General features: G+C 44.6%; 1 protein-coding gene across 2 annotated transcripts in view; it reads right to left on the bottom strand.

Moving 5' to 3' along the window:
• The window catches only part of RNASET2 (ribonuclease T2), a 522,081-nt gene that overhangs the window by 419,958 nt on the left and 80,680 nt on the right, over positions 1-21,443 (bottom strand). For both annotated transcript variants that reach the window (XM_069607702.1, XM_069607703.1), the window contains exon 2: positions 17,243-17,328. In XM_069607702.1, coding sequence (XP_069463803.1) covers positions 17,243-17,325 — 83 coding nt within the window. In that variant the 5' untranslated portion in view covers positions 17,326-17,328. The remainder of the gene's footprint in view (positions 1-17,242; positions 17,329-21,443) is intronic.

The following is a 21,443-nucleotide window of genomic DNA, read 5'->3' as shown; positions in this document are numbered from 1 at the left end:
TGGAGGAGCAACTGCAGGAGAGCTCCCTTCCGAGAAAAAAGACGCAGAAAAGAAAGCACCTTTCAGATGGGGGATGTATTCCGGCTCGACTGAGTAAAGACTCTTATGACTCCCCCGAGCCAGCCAGAACCCGCCACTGCTGCCCTTTCAGACGCCTTTTCCAGGCTGAAAAAGGCCTTTTTGAATAGGAAGGAGACCCCTTCCGCTCACGGACCCTCTCACCCCGAGGAAGAAAACAGGGGCACTAGACCCTCTAGCCCAGAGGGATACCAACAGGGCTTTGATCAAGAAAGTTGTGATTACAACACTCCGTCTCCCACATCTTCCAATGAAGACACACAAACAATAGGGTCACAGCCCTCCACTTCAGGGATCGCGGCAGGCCCTGTCCCTAGGGAAACAGTCAACAACCTTCCTTCTTCTAAGGAGAGGTTTTCACCAGAAGACTTAGTGCACCCCAGATCCTCCGACTGGGAGCCATCCCTAAGAACGACAGAGTATATTAAAAACAGGCTGCGCAAGCCTTTAGATAAAGAAGTCCGAGCGAGACTCAGAGCCGAATGCCCACGACCGGGAATTCCCGATAAAATAGCCCTGACACCGGAGTTAGACTCCAAGATGATTACCTTCTTGGGCAAGAACGTCAAGGACCCAAGAAAGGGCATTGACCGTCGCTTGGAAATCTTGCCAAGAAAAAGTGTTGGATGTCGTTGGTCCGCTAGCTAAAATGATGGACTTGGCAGAAGAAGCCATAGCCACCAGTACGCCTGTGGATGAAGTGATTATCAGGTTGGGCTCAAAGAGCTATTTGTTTGTTGGGCAATGCTAGCTGCACCATTTCTGCGGAGCGCCGCAAAGGGATCCTTCACAAGATCGATGCCAAAGTCTGAGCTAGCAGATACCGAGTCGGGAGCAGCTGCCCAAGGTCTACTCTTTGGCGACTCCTTCAAGGAGAGGTCTAAATTTGTGGGCACCTTTACTGCGCTCGACAAAGCGCAATCAATCGATCAAACGAGTCTTCTCTGCAAAGAATTTTGCCAGGGTCGGTCGAGGCAGAGGTCGCTCCTGCGGCCGATACTCTATCGATCGAAGACCTCAACAATCCAGGGATCATCAAGCCTGGCACGACCGCACAGACACCTTCTTTCCTTCGAGAGGCCGAGGAAGAGGTCGCGGCTGGAGGAGAGCCGCTCGACACCCAGCACAGCTACAAACCTCAGGTCAGTCTGCCTACTACAGCGCCCGCGCCATTAATGCCTATAGGAGGGAGGCTAGCTCTGTTCCGGCTGGGGGCGAGATGCGGTCCGGTGGCCACAGGAGGGACTTGGTCACCACAGGAACTCGGAATGCACATAAATTGCCTAGAGCTCTTGGCGGGTTCCTTCGCAGTACACTCTTTTACCAAAGACAAGAGTGAACTGTTGTATCTTACTAAAGATGGACAACATTTCGGCGGTAAGATACATCAATCATCTAGGTGGCACCAAATCTCGGCCCCTAGCAGAACTGGCCAAAGATTTTTGGCACTACTGCCTAGAGCACCGGGTTTCAGTAACAGCAGAGTACCTTCCGGGTCTTAAGATTGTAGTAGCGGATTGGTACTCTCGACACACAGTCAATTACAGTGACTGGAAGCTTGACAGGGAAGTGTTCCTTCGACTTCAACAGATCTGGGGTCCCATGTCCAAAGACCTGTTTGCCTCACGCCTGAATACTCAGTTACCAGAATTTTTCAGCTGGAATCCGGATCAAGCAGCAGCTGCAACGGATGCTTTTCTCCAGCATTGGACCGCAGGAGTGCTTTACGCCTTTCCCCCCTTCAACATGATTGCGAGGACCCTGGCGAAGGCCCGTCAAGAACAAGCAGAATAAGTTCTTATAGCCCCGGTCTGGACCTCTCAGACCTGGTATCCAGTTCTTCTGGAACTTTCTTTGGATTTTCCAATCCTTCTACCCCAATTCCCGGATCTCCTGCTAGATCCCGCGGGGCGACGGCACCCTCTTCTCCTGCAAGGATCTCTGGTCCTAGCAGCCTGGAGGATTTCAGGTCTAGGTGGAAAGTTCCAGGTATGTCTCACACAGCAGTCAGCCTCATCGAGGAGAGTTGGGCCCCAGCCACTCTTAAAAGATACTCTAACTCATGGAAGCCTGGAGAAGCTGGTGTCAAGACAAAGGGTTACATCCAGTTTCAGCACCTGTAGAGGAATTTCTGAATTTCCTGGCGTCCTTGGCAGAGAAGGGTCTAGCCTACAGATGTATCAATGCATATCGTTCTGCTATTTCAGCAGGCCACACCCCATAGAAGGAACTCCAGCAGGTGAGCATCACCTAGTATGCAGATTGCTTAAGGGCGTCACTCACAGCTCCGCCCCCCTCTCTTTACGGTAAGCTATGGGATGTCAAAGTGTTGAACCTATTCCTGATCCTGGCCTGATAACGAGGAATTATCTCATACTGCCTTATCCGGCAAACTCGCTACACTCCTCTGTCTTGTCTCCTGCAGGAGGGTCTCTGATGTCAGAGCCCTCGATCTGGCAGGCAGGACCTTTTCACCTGATGGCATAGTATTCCATATACATAGAAGAACAAAGTGCAACTCAAGAGTGATTTCTTATCCTGCCTTCGGAGAGCAGCCCAAGATCTGCTTAGTCAGATGTCTAAAGGCTTACGAGAAGGTCACTGCTCCCCTCAGAGTTTCGGCCGACGGACAACTCCTAATAGCTTTGCATAAGCCGCATAAACCTGTTTCTGCCCTGACTCTGGCACGCTGGGTGAGGTGGACATTAACCCAAGCAGGAATAGATACCTTGCACTTCAGAGCTCACCCCGTAAGAGGAGCTATGGCTTCTAAGGCATTCCAAGTCGTAATCCGACTGGAAGACATCATGAGAATGGCAGACTGGGCAAGCAAATCATTATTCAAGCAATTCTACCTAAAACCGGTAGAACAGCCGGCATCTATTGTGGTAAGTAAGCTTTAAACTAGCATAATGGGAGCCTCCGGTCTTGACATAGAATAAAGATTTTCCATAATAACTTACTAGAAAGTCTTAATTCTATTAAAGACACGGAGGCGAGCATTATCCCACCTGGCGAAAAAATAGAATGTACCATGCACAGTGATTATGTGTTTATGTTGATAACTGACATAATTTTGAAGGCAGAACTGTTCTTCAGAGATCTCCTCCTCCTCCTCCTCCTCCTCCTCTTCCACCTGCTGTTTCGAGTTGTCTCCAGTTCAGATTCTTCCGTTAATGCAGTTCGCAGCTTTGAAAGAGGAAGTGCATCATACTCAAGGCTGTTTATGTGGGGATTTGGCCTGTCATTGGAGGATATTGGTCACATGTGGGTGATCCTATGCTGAACATCCTGCAGACTCCTGGAAAACATAGTTCACGTCATTTCTTTAGACTTTCAGGACATTCTACATCACCTTCATTGTTCTGTATATTTTTTCTGTTTTAGAAAAAAAAAAAATATCTTGCTGCTGAGCGCTTCCTTTAATTATTTAATGAAGAGAAGCATAATGCTCGCCTCCGTGTCTTAATTAGAATTAAGACTTTCTAGTAAGTTATTATGGAAAATCTTTATTTTTCAAGACTCCCTCTTCATTCCGGAGACACCCAGCTAACTTCCTGCAGAGAAATCATTGTGGGAGCCGACATCACAAGGGGTAACCCTTGTTGCACCACCAACATTAGGCCAAAATAGGAGGCTTGGAATGTACCAATCCAATGTGGCAAACTGACTGTACAAGGAATGTGACTGCTGTCCTCTCTCCCCTGAATTGAATTTTCATGAGCTGCCTTTGGGGAAGCATCTGGAAGAACCATCTTGAAGATTTCACTGGAGGCTTGTTCAGATAAAAACTGCCCCATCCATTGGAGTGAAGACAAGGATTTACAAGTAGGGTACAGACCCTAACCCTAACCTATACATTTGAAGGGAAAAGCTGGAGGAAAGCCTAACAGCAGCTAAACACTGATACTTGAAGTGGCAAGCCCTGCAAGCGTCACTGGCAAACTTCCTACATCAGAAAGGCAGGAGACAGACTTAGATTTCCTAGGGGTCCCGGTAGCACATTAGAGTTAAGATGAAGTAAGCCATCTCATTATTGATGCCAAATTTCAGCTTTCCTTTTATCGAGACACCATTGAGCATGCAACCTATGCCGACTTATATATCGCCTACCTGTCTCAAGCTTTGAGCCACGAGCCGTTGCCACTGGTGTGAATCACACCACGTTGTTGCATTCAGTAGAGTCAAATCATTCACTCAAACCTTAAGAAGCGGCTGGAATCCTAGCTCAACGCTGTACAGTGTCTGAAAGAAGGTAAGTGGTTCCTTCCACCAGCCTTTGTCTATGGACCCTAGGGAGAATTAAGACCCCCCGCATTATTCCTTAACATTCTTGAACTTAGACTTTTTCATATGTTTCCTTGCCTGCAGACCCCTGGTCTTCAATAACCAGAGTGCCCTTGTCTCTCAAAGTTTGCATTCTCTGTGCATCTCATTACAGTGGTGGGTTGTTAAGTGTTTATAACGGTTTTTCTCACCTTATTTTGTATAGAACCTGGATCAGACTTTTTTTTATTTTGGTACTAACCGTATTATTGTTGTTTTAGATGCTTCCATGACAGCTCACATCATCTTGAAGAGTATCAGCCCATGCTACCTTAAAAGGGTGAAGAAGGTGTACCATTCATGTTGTGCCAGTTTCACCTTCATGATTAAGATCACTGTTCTATTAGAAGATTGGAGACGAGTAGGAGTTTAGAGAAGCTACTACTCATCCATGTACTTTTGCAGGGCAGTAGTCATTTAATCACAGAAGTACTCACTGAAAACCGGAGCAAGGAGTTTTAATTGAAAACCTGGCTTAGCAGATCTCATTGAGAGCCCAAGCCTGAAGGATTTGCTGCACCCTCAAAACAGCGATGGGTACCTATTCCTCAGAGGTCTGAGCTTGTGGCGGCTCTGCATCAACCAAAGCCAGCAACGGCTGTCAAAGCTGACATAGCGTCACTGACCAGGGGGTGTGAAAATAATGACAAGACAAAGTCTACTACTAAAAACACAGGAAGAAGACCAATTGTCAATTAAAGAGAAAAAAGCCTGGGTGGCCCAATGCCATTCAGCAAATTTAACAGAAAAAAGTGGAGGATCCTAAAAGACCCGAGTGACTACACACAATTCAATCCAAGACAATCTCGCCCCCAGACCACAGGCGGTTGTAGACCGATACTTGCGTTAAGGGTCACGTTACGACTGGGATTTGTTTCTTCGACCATTCCTGCCACCCATTCAGTTCTCTTTAAACACCACACTTGTACCAAGAGATACATACATGACTTGTTTTGTTTCAATCTACATCTTCATTCCATACTGTAAGGAAGGCATGGTATCAAAACAAGACAGACACAAGTGATCACAGTTGAAGGGTGTTAATTAAACCGTAGGAATGGGTGAGATAAACGCCTAATCTAAACCTAAATGTAAGATGGGATCAAGCTAGAACCATTAAATAATCATAATACAGTCCTAGTGGAGTCTAGTCAAATAAAACGGGCCTATACTAAGAAACACCTATTGCCAATCCTTCCCGCTATGCTACAAAATAGTGTGGGATAATGATCACAAAGAAAGAAGTGTTCTCAAAATGATAAGTCAGGATGATATAGACAGGGTCTCCCTTGCCCATGTTTTTAGCACTGGACAAGGCGGGACTCTTGAGCACAGCACACTCCTGGGCTTCTCCAGTATGAGTTTACAGTTCATTTTCTTTGATATCAGGGCCTTATGTGCCCAAGTCTCTTTTATGCAAAGTCTCTTGCTTCAGAGGGCCTGATCTATCACAAACAAAAGTTCCTTCTAATAATCTTCACGTCAGGTGATTACCCTTCACCCGAGGATCCCCCTCATCCGAGCTCCAATCCCCTTCACAACGTCAGCCTCCCTCAATCGGGCTCAGACCAACAGCTCAGTGTGGACATCCCTCTGTCGGTTTCACGTTTGTCACCACAATGTAGTCAAAGACTCAACTGTACAAGGGGCTGTGACTTGACGCTTGGATGACGAGTTTGACATCGCTCGGTGGCCTCCCACATGGCTGCTTGGTTCTTGTAGTTTTCTCAACTCAACATAGCCTCCTTGTTCAGGAGCAGGGTATTCGTTTGGAGTATTTGAAGGAGCACCCACACAGCGCTGGACCACTCTAATCCCAATACCTTGCTTGTTTCACAAAAGCCCTTGGTCTATTATCTTCTTTTCTTTTACGCGAATGTTGCCACTGCAACTTTGAGCTGAACACAGTCCGCCTCACTATCAGAGTCCACCGATTCACTGGCTATGCTAAACTTGTTGGCTTTTCTTCCGCTAGAGTCCAGGACGGTACCAATGCTGCAAGCTCTTTTCCCAACCCTGGCTATCAGTGCAGGAGGGGCCTGTGTACCGTTGGCATTTGCAACACCAATCACCAGCTGCACTTCCCAGTCTTACTGTTCTTTTATCGAAGGCTTTGTGGCTCTGGCTTGAAAAGGGCAAGGGCAATTCCCTCCTTGTCGTGGTTTCCGTTTCCACAGCTTTATCCTCTGTTTGAACTGCCGTCCCGGAATGGCTGCTTCCTCGTGCGTTCAGCCTTGCTCAAAGTGTGGTCTCGTGCTCCGCAGTGCTGGGGAAGGGAAAGGGCTGTCAGGTTTGTGTAGTTATCGGCAATTGTCTGACTATGCCTGACCCTTGTGTTGGAAAATGTCTGGTGTTAGTCCGTTGTCTTTCGCAGTGTGAGAAAGTGTTTGTGTAGGAAAAGGGGAAGGGGCGGGGGGCGTAGAGTTTCTAAATATCCTACGGATCCTGGGATGGTAAAAAGGTGTTATAAGGAAGGGGGTACCGCATCTCAGCCTTTGGTGTTCCACTTCCACTCCCCTAAGAGCGCCCCCCCCCCATCCAGGTAATCCTCCCGCACTGGTCCACCCCCAAGAACTGGATCCAATAGTGATGGGCCACCTGGATGACAGATCCCCGGGGACTAGCGGGTGAGACACCTTCAGGTTTCTCACATACCCTTTCTCCATACGATGCAGCCGCATCCGTTTCACATGGGAATCGAGAAAGGAATACATTCCCCTGGTCTTTTCCTTTTCAGTGTTCCACAGTGAAACAGTAGGGTGAAAATCCTTCTGGGGAAACAAAGAACTAGTCTTTCCCCATCAAGCAATTCTGGAACAACATTATGGAAGAAACGGAAAAGTAAAATGACAGAAGCTTAGACATCTAGCACCACAAACTTGAAGACGTTGAAGGGTGATTATAAAATGGGAATGAACGAATTGAGCCCCATCTTATTCGGGAACAACATTATGGAAGTGACAGATAAGAAGAAAAAAAGTCGGAAAAGTTAAGAAAAACTGTCGCCATAAGACTGAAGACAGAAGAACTTGCTAGACCGAGTGATCCATATGAATGAAAACAATGAGTGAAATCACTACAGAATCGCAATTTTTATATGTATAACAAATGAACACTAATACATTTTAATAAAAAAAATTAAAACATAAAAATAAAAATAAAATAAAAAAAATAAACAGTAGGGTTGCAGGTCTAGAAACCATTGCATGACATGATGGTTGGAGTCTTGCGTTGGCTAATCCTAACTAGGGGAGAATGGTCTGTGACTAATCTGAATTTACTTCCTAAGAGGTAGCATCTGAGGTGGATTATGGCCCACTTGATGGCCAGGGCGTCCAATTCCAGCACTGAGTAACTTTGTTCACGTGGGAAAAGCTTGCGACTTGTAAACAAGATGGGATATTCTAACCCGTTGCAAACTTAAGATAGGACTGCTCCCAACCCTGTAAGGGAGGCATCTGTTTGCAATATGAAATCTTTAGAGAAATCTACTACCTTTAAGATCAGGTTCTGGCACAGTTTTTGTTTCAAGGCGTTATATCATATATCATCCTTGTCAATCCAATGAAGGTCCTGGGGTTCAACGTTCTTAAGTTTATCTGTCAGCTTAGCTGATTCGTCTGAAAAATTAGGGATAAACCTACGGTAATATCCTATTAACCCTGGAAATGCTCGAAGAACCCTTTTGGTATTGGATGTTGGTGTATCTAATACGGCTTTCACTTTCTCATGTTGAGGTTTACGTACCCATTTCCTACAAAGAAGCAGAGGTATTTTACGGCGGATTAGACCAGTCTGCATTTAGATCAATTAGCAGTTAGGCCAGCCTCTCTGAGGACTTTCCTAATAGTATACAAATGGAAGAGATGGTCCTCCAGGGTTTTACTATAAATTACAATATTTTCAATATAAGCTCCACAGAAATCGGAATAAGGCTGCAAGATTTTATCCATGAGCCATTGGAAAGGGACCGTGTAACCTGAAAGGGAGGACTTTGAATTGAAATATTCCTAGGGGTGTTGAAAAACGCTATCTTTTCCTTATCTGGCCCATAAATGGGGACTTGCCAGTTCCCTTTTGTTACATATAGGGTGGATAGAAAGGTGGCGGATCAGACAATTAGGTCATCGATGCGTGGCATGGGATAGCCATCGACATCGGAGATTGTATTGACTTGACGGAAATCTATGCAAAACCTCCAGGAGTGGTCAGATTTAGTGACTAATATGATAGGGGAGCACCATGGGCTTGAAGAAGGCTTGATAATATTGGATTTCAACATTTTGTTTACTACCACTATCTGTTTACGTGCTTCTGGGAGTCTATACAGCTTCAAATAAACCACTTTTCAATTAGGTGCTCTAATATAGTGGTAGGTGCCTTTTGTTCTTCCTGGTTTTTCTGAAAATCCATCAGGAAATGAAGTTACTAGATCCTCTTGTTGTCGATTGAATAGCTCTGAAGGAATTAATTCAAAGCGGTCTATTTCTTCTGGAACCAAACAGGATAGTACTTTGCCATGGGTGGCCGACGGGTTCTCTTTCCACTCCTTTAGGAGATTTCCGTGGTAGAAATTGACTTTGTTTCTAGTCCGGTTGGGCTACTTTATAAGTACAGGTTCCTGCCTGTTCTAATATTTCATGGGGCCCATGCCACTTAAAGACAAGCTTGTTTTCTGAGGGGGATAAGGAGACCAATACTTTCTGTCCTATGAAAAACGATCTTAGGCTCACTTTCTTGTCAGAAGTGGATTTTTGTTGACTCTGTGCCTTTTCCATAGGAGTACAGACTAGATCTCGAACAAGTCTCATATGCTCTTGCATTCTAGTAGCAGTTTGCAAGATGGGAATGGGCGCCTCCTCTCGTTCTTCACAGGTTTTCCAAAGCATGTCCAGGACATCTCTGGGTTCTCTACCATAAAGCAGTTCAAAAGGAGAGAATCTGGTCGAGGCCAGAGTGGTTTTCCTTCCTGCAAATAGAGCCCAAGGGATCATTCGGTCCCATCTTTCCCGTCCTCATCTACAAATTTTCGTAGGATTAATTTCAGAGTTTTATTGAATCTTTCCACCAAGCCATAGGTTTGAGGATGGTACACAGAAGTTCATAAGGTGGTAATATAGAGTAGCTCTTTGACTTCTTAGGAATCCATCATCCTCTTGGTCCCCATAGCAACGTTGAGGCAGGAGACATCCACAGTGAAGTGAGTCACTCCCAAGATGAACTCCTCCCGAGTCCTTTATTTTTCTCTATTAGGGGCAGGCTTTCTGGGCCACGACCTACACTCATCACTGAGATTTGCATTGTACTCCAAAGAAGAGCAGGTCAGTCTTTCTTTTCACGGATAAATACCGCAACCGTTGCATTTATATAGTTAGCAAAATTGAAATCTGACACTTCTGTCATAAGCTTACTCAAAATTCAAACCTTGATCGGTTAGTATTTCCCTGGGGAAACCGACCCTGGAGAAATACAGTAGAAGGTGTTTAAGGATTTTCTTTGTGATATTTTGCATTGGGAACGCTTTGGGGCATCTGGTTGCATAGTCAACAGTCACAAGGACATATTTGTTGCCTAATCTGGATGTTTCTGGAGGGCCAATGATGTCCATCCCGATTCTTGAAAAAGGGATTTCTATGATTGGTAAGGAATTCAGAGGGGCAGGTAATGGGATGTGCGTGCTGGTTTTCTGGCAGATCTGACACGTCTGGATATAGGTCTTTATATCGGCGTGAATTTCCCACGGATATGTGCCTGGGATTTAGATTGTCCTAAGTGCCCCTCAGTGAGATGGGAATGTGCAATTTCCAGTACAACCTTTCGGTGGGTCTTGGGGATTACTAACTGTCTTTATTAAGCGTTCTGTAGAGGTTTCTCTTCTATATAGCAACTCCTGCTTTAGGAAGAAACAAGGGACTTCCCTTCTTCATACCTTCTCCTTCAGGCATAGCTTGTAGAAAAGCTTCAGGGAGAGCTGGATCATTTCACTGGGCAAAGGCTAGGCCGAGATAGATCGTAGGCTCTTCTCCGTTCCTTTCTTCAATGTTAACAGGGTTATCAGCTTCGCCAAAGCCTAGTGTACCTCTTTCTTTTAAATTTGTTTATGTAATGTGTTTTAGTTCACAAAGAACTTTTCAAATATAAGATCAGCCAACATGTAAACATATTAAACATCACAGTAGTAAAAAAGCAAGAAGTGTATACAAAAAGAATAAAGGGAAACATATCACATAAACAAACACCCCAACATGCTTCAAAAATAATCAATTATGTAAATTGCATTACATTACAACTCTATTTAATACCCTAAAACAAATATATAAAGGGAGAAACCTGCTAACACCTTCCCAAAATGTAATATTAAATACATCACATGGGTAACACTAAATGTAAGTAAAACCTTGTTATGAGGAGCGGTTTGATGAACTCCAGTCCTGTAATTGCGTTAATCTCAGACCCAGACTAAATTCTAACAAACTTGCTTTATTAGGCGCATTGCCACCAGCAACCATTTGAAGGAAGGATTTATCAGTGAAAATGCATTGCTACGCCAACCCTTGCTGAGCCTCCTTAAAATCCTTCAAAAGGTGCGGAAAAATTGGTCTGGCGTTGCATAATCAGTTCACGCAAATAAGCCGCAAATGGTATGTTGTTTCAACCACTTGCCATTTTACAAAATCTACAACACCTTTCACTTCGAGGAATTCCACCACAGGCACCCAAAATTGCATTAGTAGAGAACAAATTCAACCGAAGTCGCACGGCCTGCCCACGCCAATAAGAACCAGGACATTTCCTCAGATGAGTACGGGAGCATATTAAGGGGTACCGCAGTGTATTAAGGGGTCTAGCATCGAACAATAGACCCGAAAATAGGTGATATTTCCTTTGGCTCAATCCAGTCTGCCTCCAAGACTTTTTTTTTATTATTATTATTTGTTTTTTTACTTTTAGAGGATTCATAAGAAGAATCAATATCCTCTAAAATGTCTAGACACGTTGGTGCCATTCTACTAGACCGACAGGACACTTAAACTCTAAACCACACTTTAAGATCCCCACATTGACACCTCTTCCGCCAGATAGATCTTTCACAGTAACTTTTTTCCATTTAACCGAATCCTCCAACAATATCAAACCCATTTCGTACCTTAGGACTGGTACTGGCAACTTCAAGGTTCTCCTCCTACACCTTCAAGCTTGGCCCATTGCCCTCCAAGCGAAAAGAATGTCTCAGCACCGTAAGTCATCACCGGGACTACCTTCTTACAGTAGAACTCATTGACCGGAATGACCGAAAAGAAAACATTTTTTATTTAACCCAACTGCTTGTGCCGCCAGTGCCGTAACCTTTTGTTACTTTACGTTAAACCATCGGGCTTTGCCATCGTTAGGAAAAATAGAGAAGCCCAAATATGGAAAATGGTCCACCTTTTCAAGAGGTTCCTTACCAGCCATCCAATTGAAGCCTCCTCCTGCCCTCCTGGGCCCTTTTGCAAGATAAGAATTTTTGACTTGGGGACGCTGATCGATACATTCTTAATATATACCCCCAGCGCATTTAACTGGTGCTGGAGCCCAACAGGAGTTTGATCCATTAGGATCAAATCATCTGCTCATAGTAAATAATTGATCATTATGGTGTTTAATTTCGGTGGAAAGAAATGCTTATCCAAGGCGTCGTCACCCAAGTCGAATCAAAAAGAGAATAAATGGAAGCAGTGCCAGTAGACAACCTTGCTCAAACCTCTTGCCGAGTTAAATCGGAGCGGTTAATCTACCTTCTCTGTCCAAGCGCACGGACATAGTAGTGCCTGTGTCTAATATAATCAGGATTACCAGTAGGGCAGGCGGACAACCCCATTTGTGCAGTTTTGACCATAGCACATTTCTTGGTACTCTCTCGAAGGCCATGGAAAATTCTATAAAGGCAACGTAGAGAGGTTTATTTTTTGTCATTGCCCCCTTTTTTTTTTTTATTAGTTCCAGCACAAATCCATTCATGTCTGTCCCTACGCCCCAGGTGAACCCTGTTTGAAAGTGGTCCAGCCTGCCATTCTCTTTAGCCCAATTTCGCAGATCTCTTAGGATTAAGTCTGTAAAGATCTTCGTGGGGCAGTTCAACAGGAATATCAGCATGAGCCCTTCTTAAATATCGGCACAACAATTGCTGTTAGCCAAGAGCTTTCCTCCTCCCTTATCTCCCCTAAAGCCCCCCAAGTAGGGTTCTAAACCTACTGTCAAGTACTCTAGTCAAATAAAAAGGGCCTATACCAAGAAAAAACTATTGCCGATCCTTACCGCTATGCTACAAAATAGTGTGGGATAATGTTCACAAACAAAGAAGTGTTCTCAAAATGATAAGTCAGGATGATATGGACAGGGTCTCCCTTCTCCAAGTTTTTAACACAGGACAAGACGGGACTCTTGAGCACAGCACACTCCTGGGCTTCTCCAGTACGGGTTTACTTTTCCTCTTCTTCGATATCAGAGCTTTCTTTGCCCAAGTCTCTTGCTTCAGAAGGCATGATGTATCACAAACAAATGTTCCTTCTACTAATATTCACATTAGGCGATTACTCCTCACCCTAGGATCCCCCCTCAGACAGGCTCCAATCCCCTTCACGTCGTCAGTCTCCCTCAATCGGGCTTAGACCTCACTGTGGACATCCCTCACTCGGGTTCACATTGGTCACCACAATGCAGTTCACTTAGCTTTTCAATTCTTTCTCAACGTGTTGAAGACTTTGGCCTGTACAAGAGGTTTTGACTCAACCCGTTTGACCACTTTGACATCTCTCACTGGCCTCCCCTAGGGCCTCTTGGTTCTTGTAGTTCTCAATTCAAGATATCCTCCTTGTTCAGGAGCGGGGTATTCGTTAGAGTCTTTCGAATGAGTGCCCATGCAGCGCCACACCACTCTAACCCCAATAGCTTGCTTGTTCACAAAAGACCTTTGTTTATCATCTTTTCTTTTATGGAAACGTTGCCACTGCAACTTTGGGCTTAACACAGTCCGTTCACTATCAGTTTCCTCCGACTCACTGCCTGTGCTGAACTCATTGGCTTTTCTTCAGCTGGAGTCAATCTCTCTTCCCCCCCACTCTCTTCCCCTTGGTGGATAGCTGAATGTCCACTCTATGCAACACTGTTCACAAACTCTTTCACTTGTTAGTGGCCCAAATCTATGACAACTTCTTCTAAATCTTCCTCGCGCACAGTCAGTGATGGCTATTCACAAACCAGGGCTCCTCCAGCCCGGAAAACTTAGAAAAAAAAACGCAGCTAGTGCTTATTTTTTTGTAAAAAAAATAGCACTTACCGAGATTCAGCTGCAGCTTTCCTGCTCTGGTCTCCGGTCAGCGTCCTCCGAGTCCCGGCACTAATGAAGGGAAAGCCACCCAGCGGTAGACTTTGTTTACTACAGCTGGCTGGCTTTTCCTTCATTAGTGCCGCAAAAGCAAAAGCCAGCACAGGAGGGCCTCCATTTCACAAAATGGCGGCCCCCCTGGGCTTGCTTTTTCGAATTTTGAGCTTGAATATCTCAAAATTTTACATAGGAACTTTTAAAACGGAGGATGCTAGTATTTTTTTTTTTAATGTGGCCTATCTATTTTTGAAATAAAAATTTTTACTAGAGTATCCCTTTAAGTCCGGAAAACTAAAGAGGTATACTATACAAATAGATAACATTATTTTGTGGTACTGGAATTAGGTAGGGAGGATGGAGGGAGCGGAGGATAGGGGGGAGGGGAGGAGCTCCCTCATTGGCCAGTAGGTGAATTTTAAGCCCACCTTTCAAGAGATCCGCAGTCTGGCTGCTTTCGTTGTGAGGGGCAGCGTGTTCCAATAGAGCGGGCGAGTAGGAAACAAAAGCAGAAGTGAGGATGCCCCGTTGCAGATTGGGACAAGAGTTGGAGTACAGAGGAAAAGCAGAGTAAACAAGGCAGTCAGTTAGTGAGCAGCAGGGCCATTAACAGTTTTGTAAGCAAGGAGCAGGAACTTGAAACGGGAGCAGTTGTGCATGCAGAGCCAACCAGCATGGTATATAGAAGTGGAGGAGGCTACGGGCAGGTTGTACAGAGTGCGGGTAGTAAAGCTGAGGGCTTTGTCTAGAGTGATAAAGGAGTAGGGAGGAAGGCCAAGGAAAAGGCATGAGCAGGGCTCTAGTTTGCTGAGCACAAAGGTGGAGATTAGAGTTTTTTGCGGCGTGGCGAGTAAGAAACAGGTGAATTTTATGAATGTTGAGAAGGTTAAAACGAGAAGCAGACCAGGTGGCAGTGATAAATTGATCCAATCAGATATTGCTATCAACAGGGATCCCAAGATTGCAAGTCTTCAGAGAGAAAGCAAGAACATCAGACAGGAAGAATATGGAGGAGGGGACGTTAAGGTAGGGATGATTGGCAGTCGGGCGATAGACTACACCAGTTTGTGAGTTCAGTATGAGGCAGAGAGTCATCCAGTGACAGACTACAATGAAACAATTGGTAATCTGTTCCAATATGGCTCAGGAAAAACAGAAAGGAGGAAAAGATTTTAGTCGTCTGCCAAGAGGTAAAAGCGACAGCCAAAAGGATCAGAAAACTAGATAGGGCAGAGCTATAGAGGGAGAGGTCCATGTCCCCTTGAGGGACACCACAGTGGGAGGGAGAGTCGGAGTTCAAGGAAGAAAAAGGAGTGAGCTTCCAAGTAGGAGCAAATCCAGGCTAGAGCAGATTTGGAAACCCACAGTCCTAAAGAGTGCGAGGAGGAGAGAGGAGTGGTCAATAGTGTTGAAAGCAGCAGCAGCAGAGGTCCAAAGGGTTGAGTATACAAGAGTTTGGCATGGTGAGCATCAGAGAGAACGTTGGAGACAGTGCAGTCTCGATGGGGCATTTACTAAGGAGGCCAGATTGAAGTGGATTGCCACGCAATTATCTCCAAGGTACTTCGTGATCGGGTTAAAGTCCACACACTCTAGGACCTTTGATTAATGAGGTAGGAGGGAATCTGTGATAGTTTGTCAGGATTGCTGGGTCAGCAGAGAGTTTCTTCAAAAGGCGTAGGACAGTTGCTGATTTGAAGACAGCAAAGAAGAATCCAGCAAAGAGGTTAAAGAGCTCAGAGAGACGAGGGCAGGTGTTTGGGACTAAATGTATGACTATTTGCAGAGCAAACTGGTGGATAGACGGCCAAGATGGGCTGGTGGTGCGAAGGATGGGTTCCAATTCGGTAGGGAGATAGAGATAAGTAGTCGAGAGTAGAAGAGGCAGGAGGAGAGATGGCGGTTGAGGGAGGAAGGGGGAGGGCTGTGAGAGGGTCACAAATTACAGATTGGAGAGGAGAAGCAGTGAGCAAAGTGATTACCTTAGAATAGGGAGGATGCAGTGGATTGTGCTCTCCCTGCCCTTCAGACTGGTCCTACGAGTGCCGGTTGGCCTTGGCAGTTACACGCGTTTCAATATGTACTATATACCAGAGCAGTTGATGTCTGGCATTTGTACGAGGGGTTCTATACCTACTAAATTTCTAAAGATCAAGCTGGGGACGGGGGCAGGAGGGGGTTCAAAATATATCTTCCATTGGATAAAATCATACCGCCATCTCAGATCCTAAGAGCTCTTCATCATGGATATTGGTGGCATGTTCTAAAGCTTCAGCATGCATAAATGTGTATTCCACTCAGGACCCCCCACATCATTGTTCCTCAGATTTTCAATGCCCACTGACAGTTCATGCTTCTCCCCATAGAGATTTACTTGTGAAGGACAACACCACACCCAAGTTCTATATTTCAACAAATAAGGTGGAATTGATTTAGTTTGGGCCTGAAGCTTTGAACAAGTAATTCAGACAATGGCCTCCCCGTTTGAAAGTCAACCCTAATTAACTCAGTATAGAAACCTTACACTTCTCACACAATTGACTATATTCCAGGACGTGGAGAGCCAAAACTTTGTTTGATTCAGAATGGCTGTGTTACCCAGTGATAAAGTGTTTTTAATAATTGACCAGTACCCCCACGGAGGAAGTGGGGCTCAGCTCAGGCACATATCAGCGATCAGGAAGGATGAGAGAGAGTAGCTCAGAGACCAGGAGGTGAAAGTCTCAGTTTGTCACATAAACCAAAGATGCAGGGAGAAGTGTGCGTGGGGGTTTGACGGCTGCCGGATAGGAGAAAAGGTAGGTGCAGTAACGGAGTAGTGCACTTGTGGCTCAATTCTAAGCTGGGGATCTGCAGCTTGCCAGAGAAAGGATGGCAGTAGATGACAGGAAGCTTTGCCTAGCATGCACACATGAACACTGCAGAAAACACCAGCCCCCTCCCCACACCACCCTGGTTTCCCATCGAATAGGATGTTTTACAATGTCATCCATGTTGTGTATAAAGATAGCTTTCGACACAGCCCAACATGATTTGTAAATACTTCTAAAGGCACAACAATGTGTGTCTGCAAGGTTATGCTCAAATTGAACACCACAAGTACACATGAACAAATGTCTACGTACGAGGTCCATTAGCAACGCTATGTGTGCAAACACAAATCATGGCTGCAATAGTGAACGCCAACAATAAAGACAATAAATGCAGCACAAGAATTGACGAGCAGTGTGGAAACAAAATGTTAAAACGCATCCCTACCCAGCTTAAACAGTTGCACGTATCCTACAAAATGGCCGATACTAAAAGGGGGATTGCATAAGGATTCACTTGCTCGGCAAAACTGGACAGGTAACTGACATCAGGGTAACAGGGTTTCACGACTATGCATCTTCATGCGTTCTGGTAAGCAGCAGAAGATCTCTCTCCAGATGTTTAAAAAATAAAAAAACACAAAAAAGAACACAAAACACTTACTTTTCAGCACCTTTTCTGTATGAATTTCCAGGCTGGAAAGCCAGATAGCCAATTCCCAGAAGACAAAGTACATGATACTTCATGATCTACAGTTTAAATAAGAGAATACTGTATTGGCATGGTAGAAAGTAGCATTGCAGTAGTCAACAATAGGATTTGGAGGGGGCGGGCGGGAGAAGCAGAAACATGCAGTACACTTCGTTTTGGGTATACCCGACAAGCATATTTATTCTTGCATTTCACATAACATTCGGTACACAATCACAGTCAATCAGCCAAAAAAAGAAAAAACAAATAAAAGCAGGCTTACAGGTAGCCAACAGATGGAAAAACCAAGTTGTAAATATTATTCGTATACACTTCATTCATAATGTAAGAACTGTTGGAGTTAAACTTAAAAAACGATCTCTGCCAACATGGTGCTTGAAGAGGCAGTGTTGGGGAAATGAAGACAAATAGCAGGGAAGACTGGCTGGATGATAAGGTTGCAGAGAAGTTAAAACTGTAAAAAGACCAGGAAATAAAGAGCAAATAGGTGCCAGGTGTACATGGAGGCAAAACAAATAAAATAAAAATGGAACCTCAGAGCTACTTTTCCATTTTGGCGAGTGTCCTTGAGTCAGAACAGGGGATTGCATTGCCTAACTGATCTTTAAGGACGCCGCATACCATGAGGAAGGACAAAACAAGGACCTAACGGAAGGAGGTTTCAGCAAGCCAAATCTTCAAAATGTCTGTGGTACCAGAAGTGAGGGGAATTAACCAACTGTCACCTACGTTTGCCTTAGTCCACCATTAAAGATCCCTCTCTAAAGCATGCTTTTGAGCAGCAGAGTCACACCTACAGCATTAGCACGGAGAGAGCTCAGATACTTGACCGACAGAAAAGAGGCCTCCTCCATTTGGTCAAACTCAAACCAGATCCTTAAGCATATGGACACAAGCAATGAAAAACATGGATTACCAAACCATTCCACTTAACTGTAATGGACCATGCACAAGCACCCCTCAACCCAGCACATCAGAAAAAAGTCCAAATTCAGAATTACATGCACTAGTTAATTTTACTAGCGTGGTAGAGACAGTATGGCATTTCGAAATATTCCAGAAATAAAGAGGTTCCGAAAGCACTACTACAGGCCCTGCGAGTTGTGTACCCTTGCAAATGAAAGCTTTGACAATTAGGCTGCACCAACCATCAAAGGGCATGTTTAAATATGCTGCAGTTTTGCACTGCAACACGAGACGAGACACAGGCGAAACCTGTATGCCACATACCAACACCAAAGACAACATTTTAAAGCGGAAAGAATTATTCAGAAAGAATACCTTTTCCATAAAATATAAACACAAAAAAGATGATACATCACAAAAAAATATTACAAACAGGGATTCAGGATATATAGTAGTATGGAGATCGCTGCACTTTAAGTGGAGTATCAAGTTCCATAGGAAACTCGAATATTTGGAGCAAAAAAAAAAGATTCTGTCCTCTGACTTTTTCCTGTGCATAATATGTTTGGTTCCCCGAGTCTGGGGAGGTAGGGCCATTTGCCTTTGATAGTTTAGTAGGCCAAAAATAAGAAAAGTGAAGAAAATAGAAACATCTGTAATCTGGCCAGAAGAAGGATGGCCATTTCTTGGCAGGGCCCTGAAAGGTACATTAATCGATCAATGGCTGAAAGATGTCGAAGATGGGTGTTAACTGAAACAGAAGTACTGTAAAGAAGGAAACCCAAGTAAGACATGGCTTCACTGGACTGGGGGCAGCTCCTAAAACTCACATCCTCTCCAGATGACACACCGCCATAACGTTCCATAGAGCAATGCTACTATGGATTATACCCCGGGCCAAAGGATTATCTGGGACGCTTTGTATATAGCAGGAAATCGATCATCTATGGATGAAAGATAGCATTTAATAAGAACAGTGTATTTTCCTGATAAACTGAACCAAAAGGGGTATATTTAACCAAAAAAAGAGAAATAAGATTTAAATTCTGTGGACTTTAGGTGAGCCTCGAATGGTCAAATTCTAATTGTTTATGTAACCGCATTCTATGTTCTTGTTCTGTATTTGTAATAATGAAAATAAAGTGTAAATAAAACAAATTTTAAAAAAAGAAGGGGGGGGGCAGAAAGACACTGGGGAATATCTAATCTGCGAGGTAAGGCTGGAGATTATGGTCTGCAAGCAAACATTTCGGGCAGGAAATAGCATTAGGGTGGGATCGAGACTCCTTCTGGCCGCTCTACCCTCCTGTTGTGAGGGGTCCCAATCCCCCTTAATAGCATCCATTGGTAAAATGCTAAAGATTCACAAATTATCTGGGACAACAGATTTAAAGTCGACTTGCAAAATGACAAATCCAAGTCTTAAGTCCTCTGTCTACACATGGGCCACAATGAATCAATAACATTATCGAAGTTGCCATCTCTGGATGGAGTGATAAATGCCTTACCGCCATCACTGTTCATAATGTACTGAACTAATAAAAGGAGGGCTGGTTCCTGCAGATAACCCCACACACCAACTACCAAACGTCCCGTGCATCCAATATGGCAGTAAACTGCAGCACCCATGCTGTCCTTAAAAGTCTCACATGATGAAAGGGACCATTCAGGAGCATGCCCCCACCCCATTTTAGCAATACCTGCCCCACGGAAACCTCGTTTTTAAAACGCATTGGATGGGTCCCAAAAACCAGCCTGCCTTCCATGCGACCAAGAGACCATCAGACGCTGGAATAATTTGGACAGTGACAGGATCATGCAACGAACCAAGCCGAATTAAGAATCATCTACTTTGCGATTAGAGAGTGATGCGAATTAAGGGATATCAAAGCCTATCAAGAAACCCCACTATCCCCTCCCAGCAATCCCTCGACAGTCCCCAATTTTCATTGTTGTAGGTTATTTAAAGCCGAAAATGTATGGATTAAAAAAAGAAGCAACAGGGCACAAAAAGCTATTCAGTGACTATAGAAGTCAAAACGGAGCCATGGTGGATTCCTGGCAAAGTAATATGTCAAAACGTGCTAAAATTAAACAAATTACTTGCCACCTGCGAGTCAGAGGAAACCATTCCAAATGGCTCTGGAGCAATTAGCTAGCCACCTCCAACTAGTGTCTCTAATGCAACGCCAGAAGAGGTCTCAGTGAATAGCCCACAATGTGCTTATGCAGACTTATCTTATGCTTATTACTTTCCCTTCATTATTCTCCCTCCATTTACGTAGGCTGAAGTTTCTAGATAATTTATTGGTCAATAAAATCTACTTTTTATTTTATTCCTTTTGGATTAAAATGGAAATGGGGTCAGTTGGCAACTCCAGAAACAGCACTACATTCCTCATTTTGAAGAATACCCCAGGGCGAAAGAAGCAGGGATTCTGGCCCCTGCCCGGATCAATGCCAGACAAATGCCTTCTTCCCAGCAGGCCATTGAGCACAGCAACCAAGCATGGTAGATCGAGTTTTGAGGTATGTCACCTGCCAGCCAGCAAGCTAAGCAAGGCAAAACGGAGGACTGGGCTCAAATTTCAAGTAGCTGTTCTCTGAACCAAAGGTTCTTGCCTCCCATAACCCTTAGCTGTAGCATGTGGTTATCGACTGGAGGTCACAGACTGCCCCTTACACTCATCTGCAACTTGCATATGCTGATTTTGTTGTACATGGGATTCAATGTGGAAGAAAAAGTGAGGGAGAAAGTGAGAGATTGACATGGGCCGACTGAGTTAATGAAATGGGGCCTAGATGTAGGAGGCCAGTGGTGGGAGGGCAGGGTTTTCCTTTTAAGGCCTACTCCCCCGTTCCCAAGACCAACCATCTCCCTTCTATGATCCCCTACCATCTCTCATAGCACATCGACACCAACAGAGCCAAGACTAAGCTCTCTTCTTTAGCCCCGTCACACTATCCCACATCAGCGGCTAAACAGACTCAAAGTGATGTAATCTAGTTTCTCTGCCAAACCCAGAGAAAGCAGATTGGCACTGGGTGCTTCAGACCTGTACCCATCAACACTACAGGTTTCATACCTGCCTTTTTCACGGTCCCACTAATTAACAACCAGGGTTGTGTCTTTAGGCAGCGAATATGCAAATAAAATGCTGGCCTTTAACATACGCCGGACCACCAAATAACTCCCTTACTCTTTAGATAAGATGTTCTACGTAGGGGGTAATCCAGATAGTAATTG

This window comes from Ambystoma mexicanum, chromosome 4q (genome assembly GCF_040938575.1).
Source record: "Ambystoma mexicanum isolate Mex_15411 chromosome 4q, UKY_AmexF1_1, whole genome shotgun sequence".
Taxonomy (NCBI): domain Eukaryota; kingdom Metazoa; phylum Chordata; class Amphibia; order Caudata; family Ambystomatidae; genus Ambystoma; species Ambystoma mexicanum.
The sequence above is the reverse complement of the archived record's forward strand: the minus strand, read 5'-3'. Positions and strand labels throughout refer to the sequence as shown.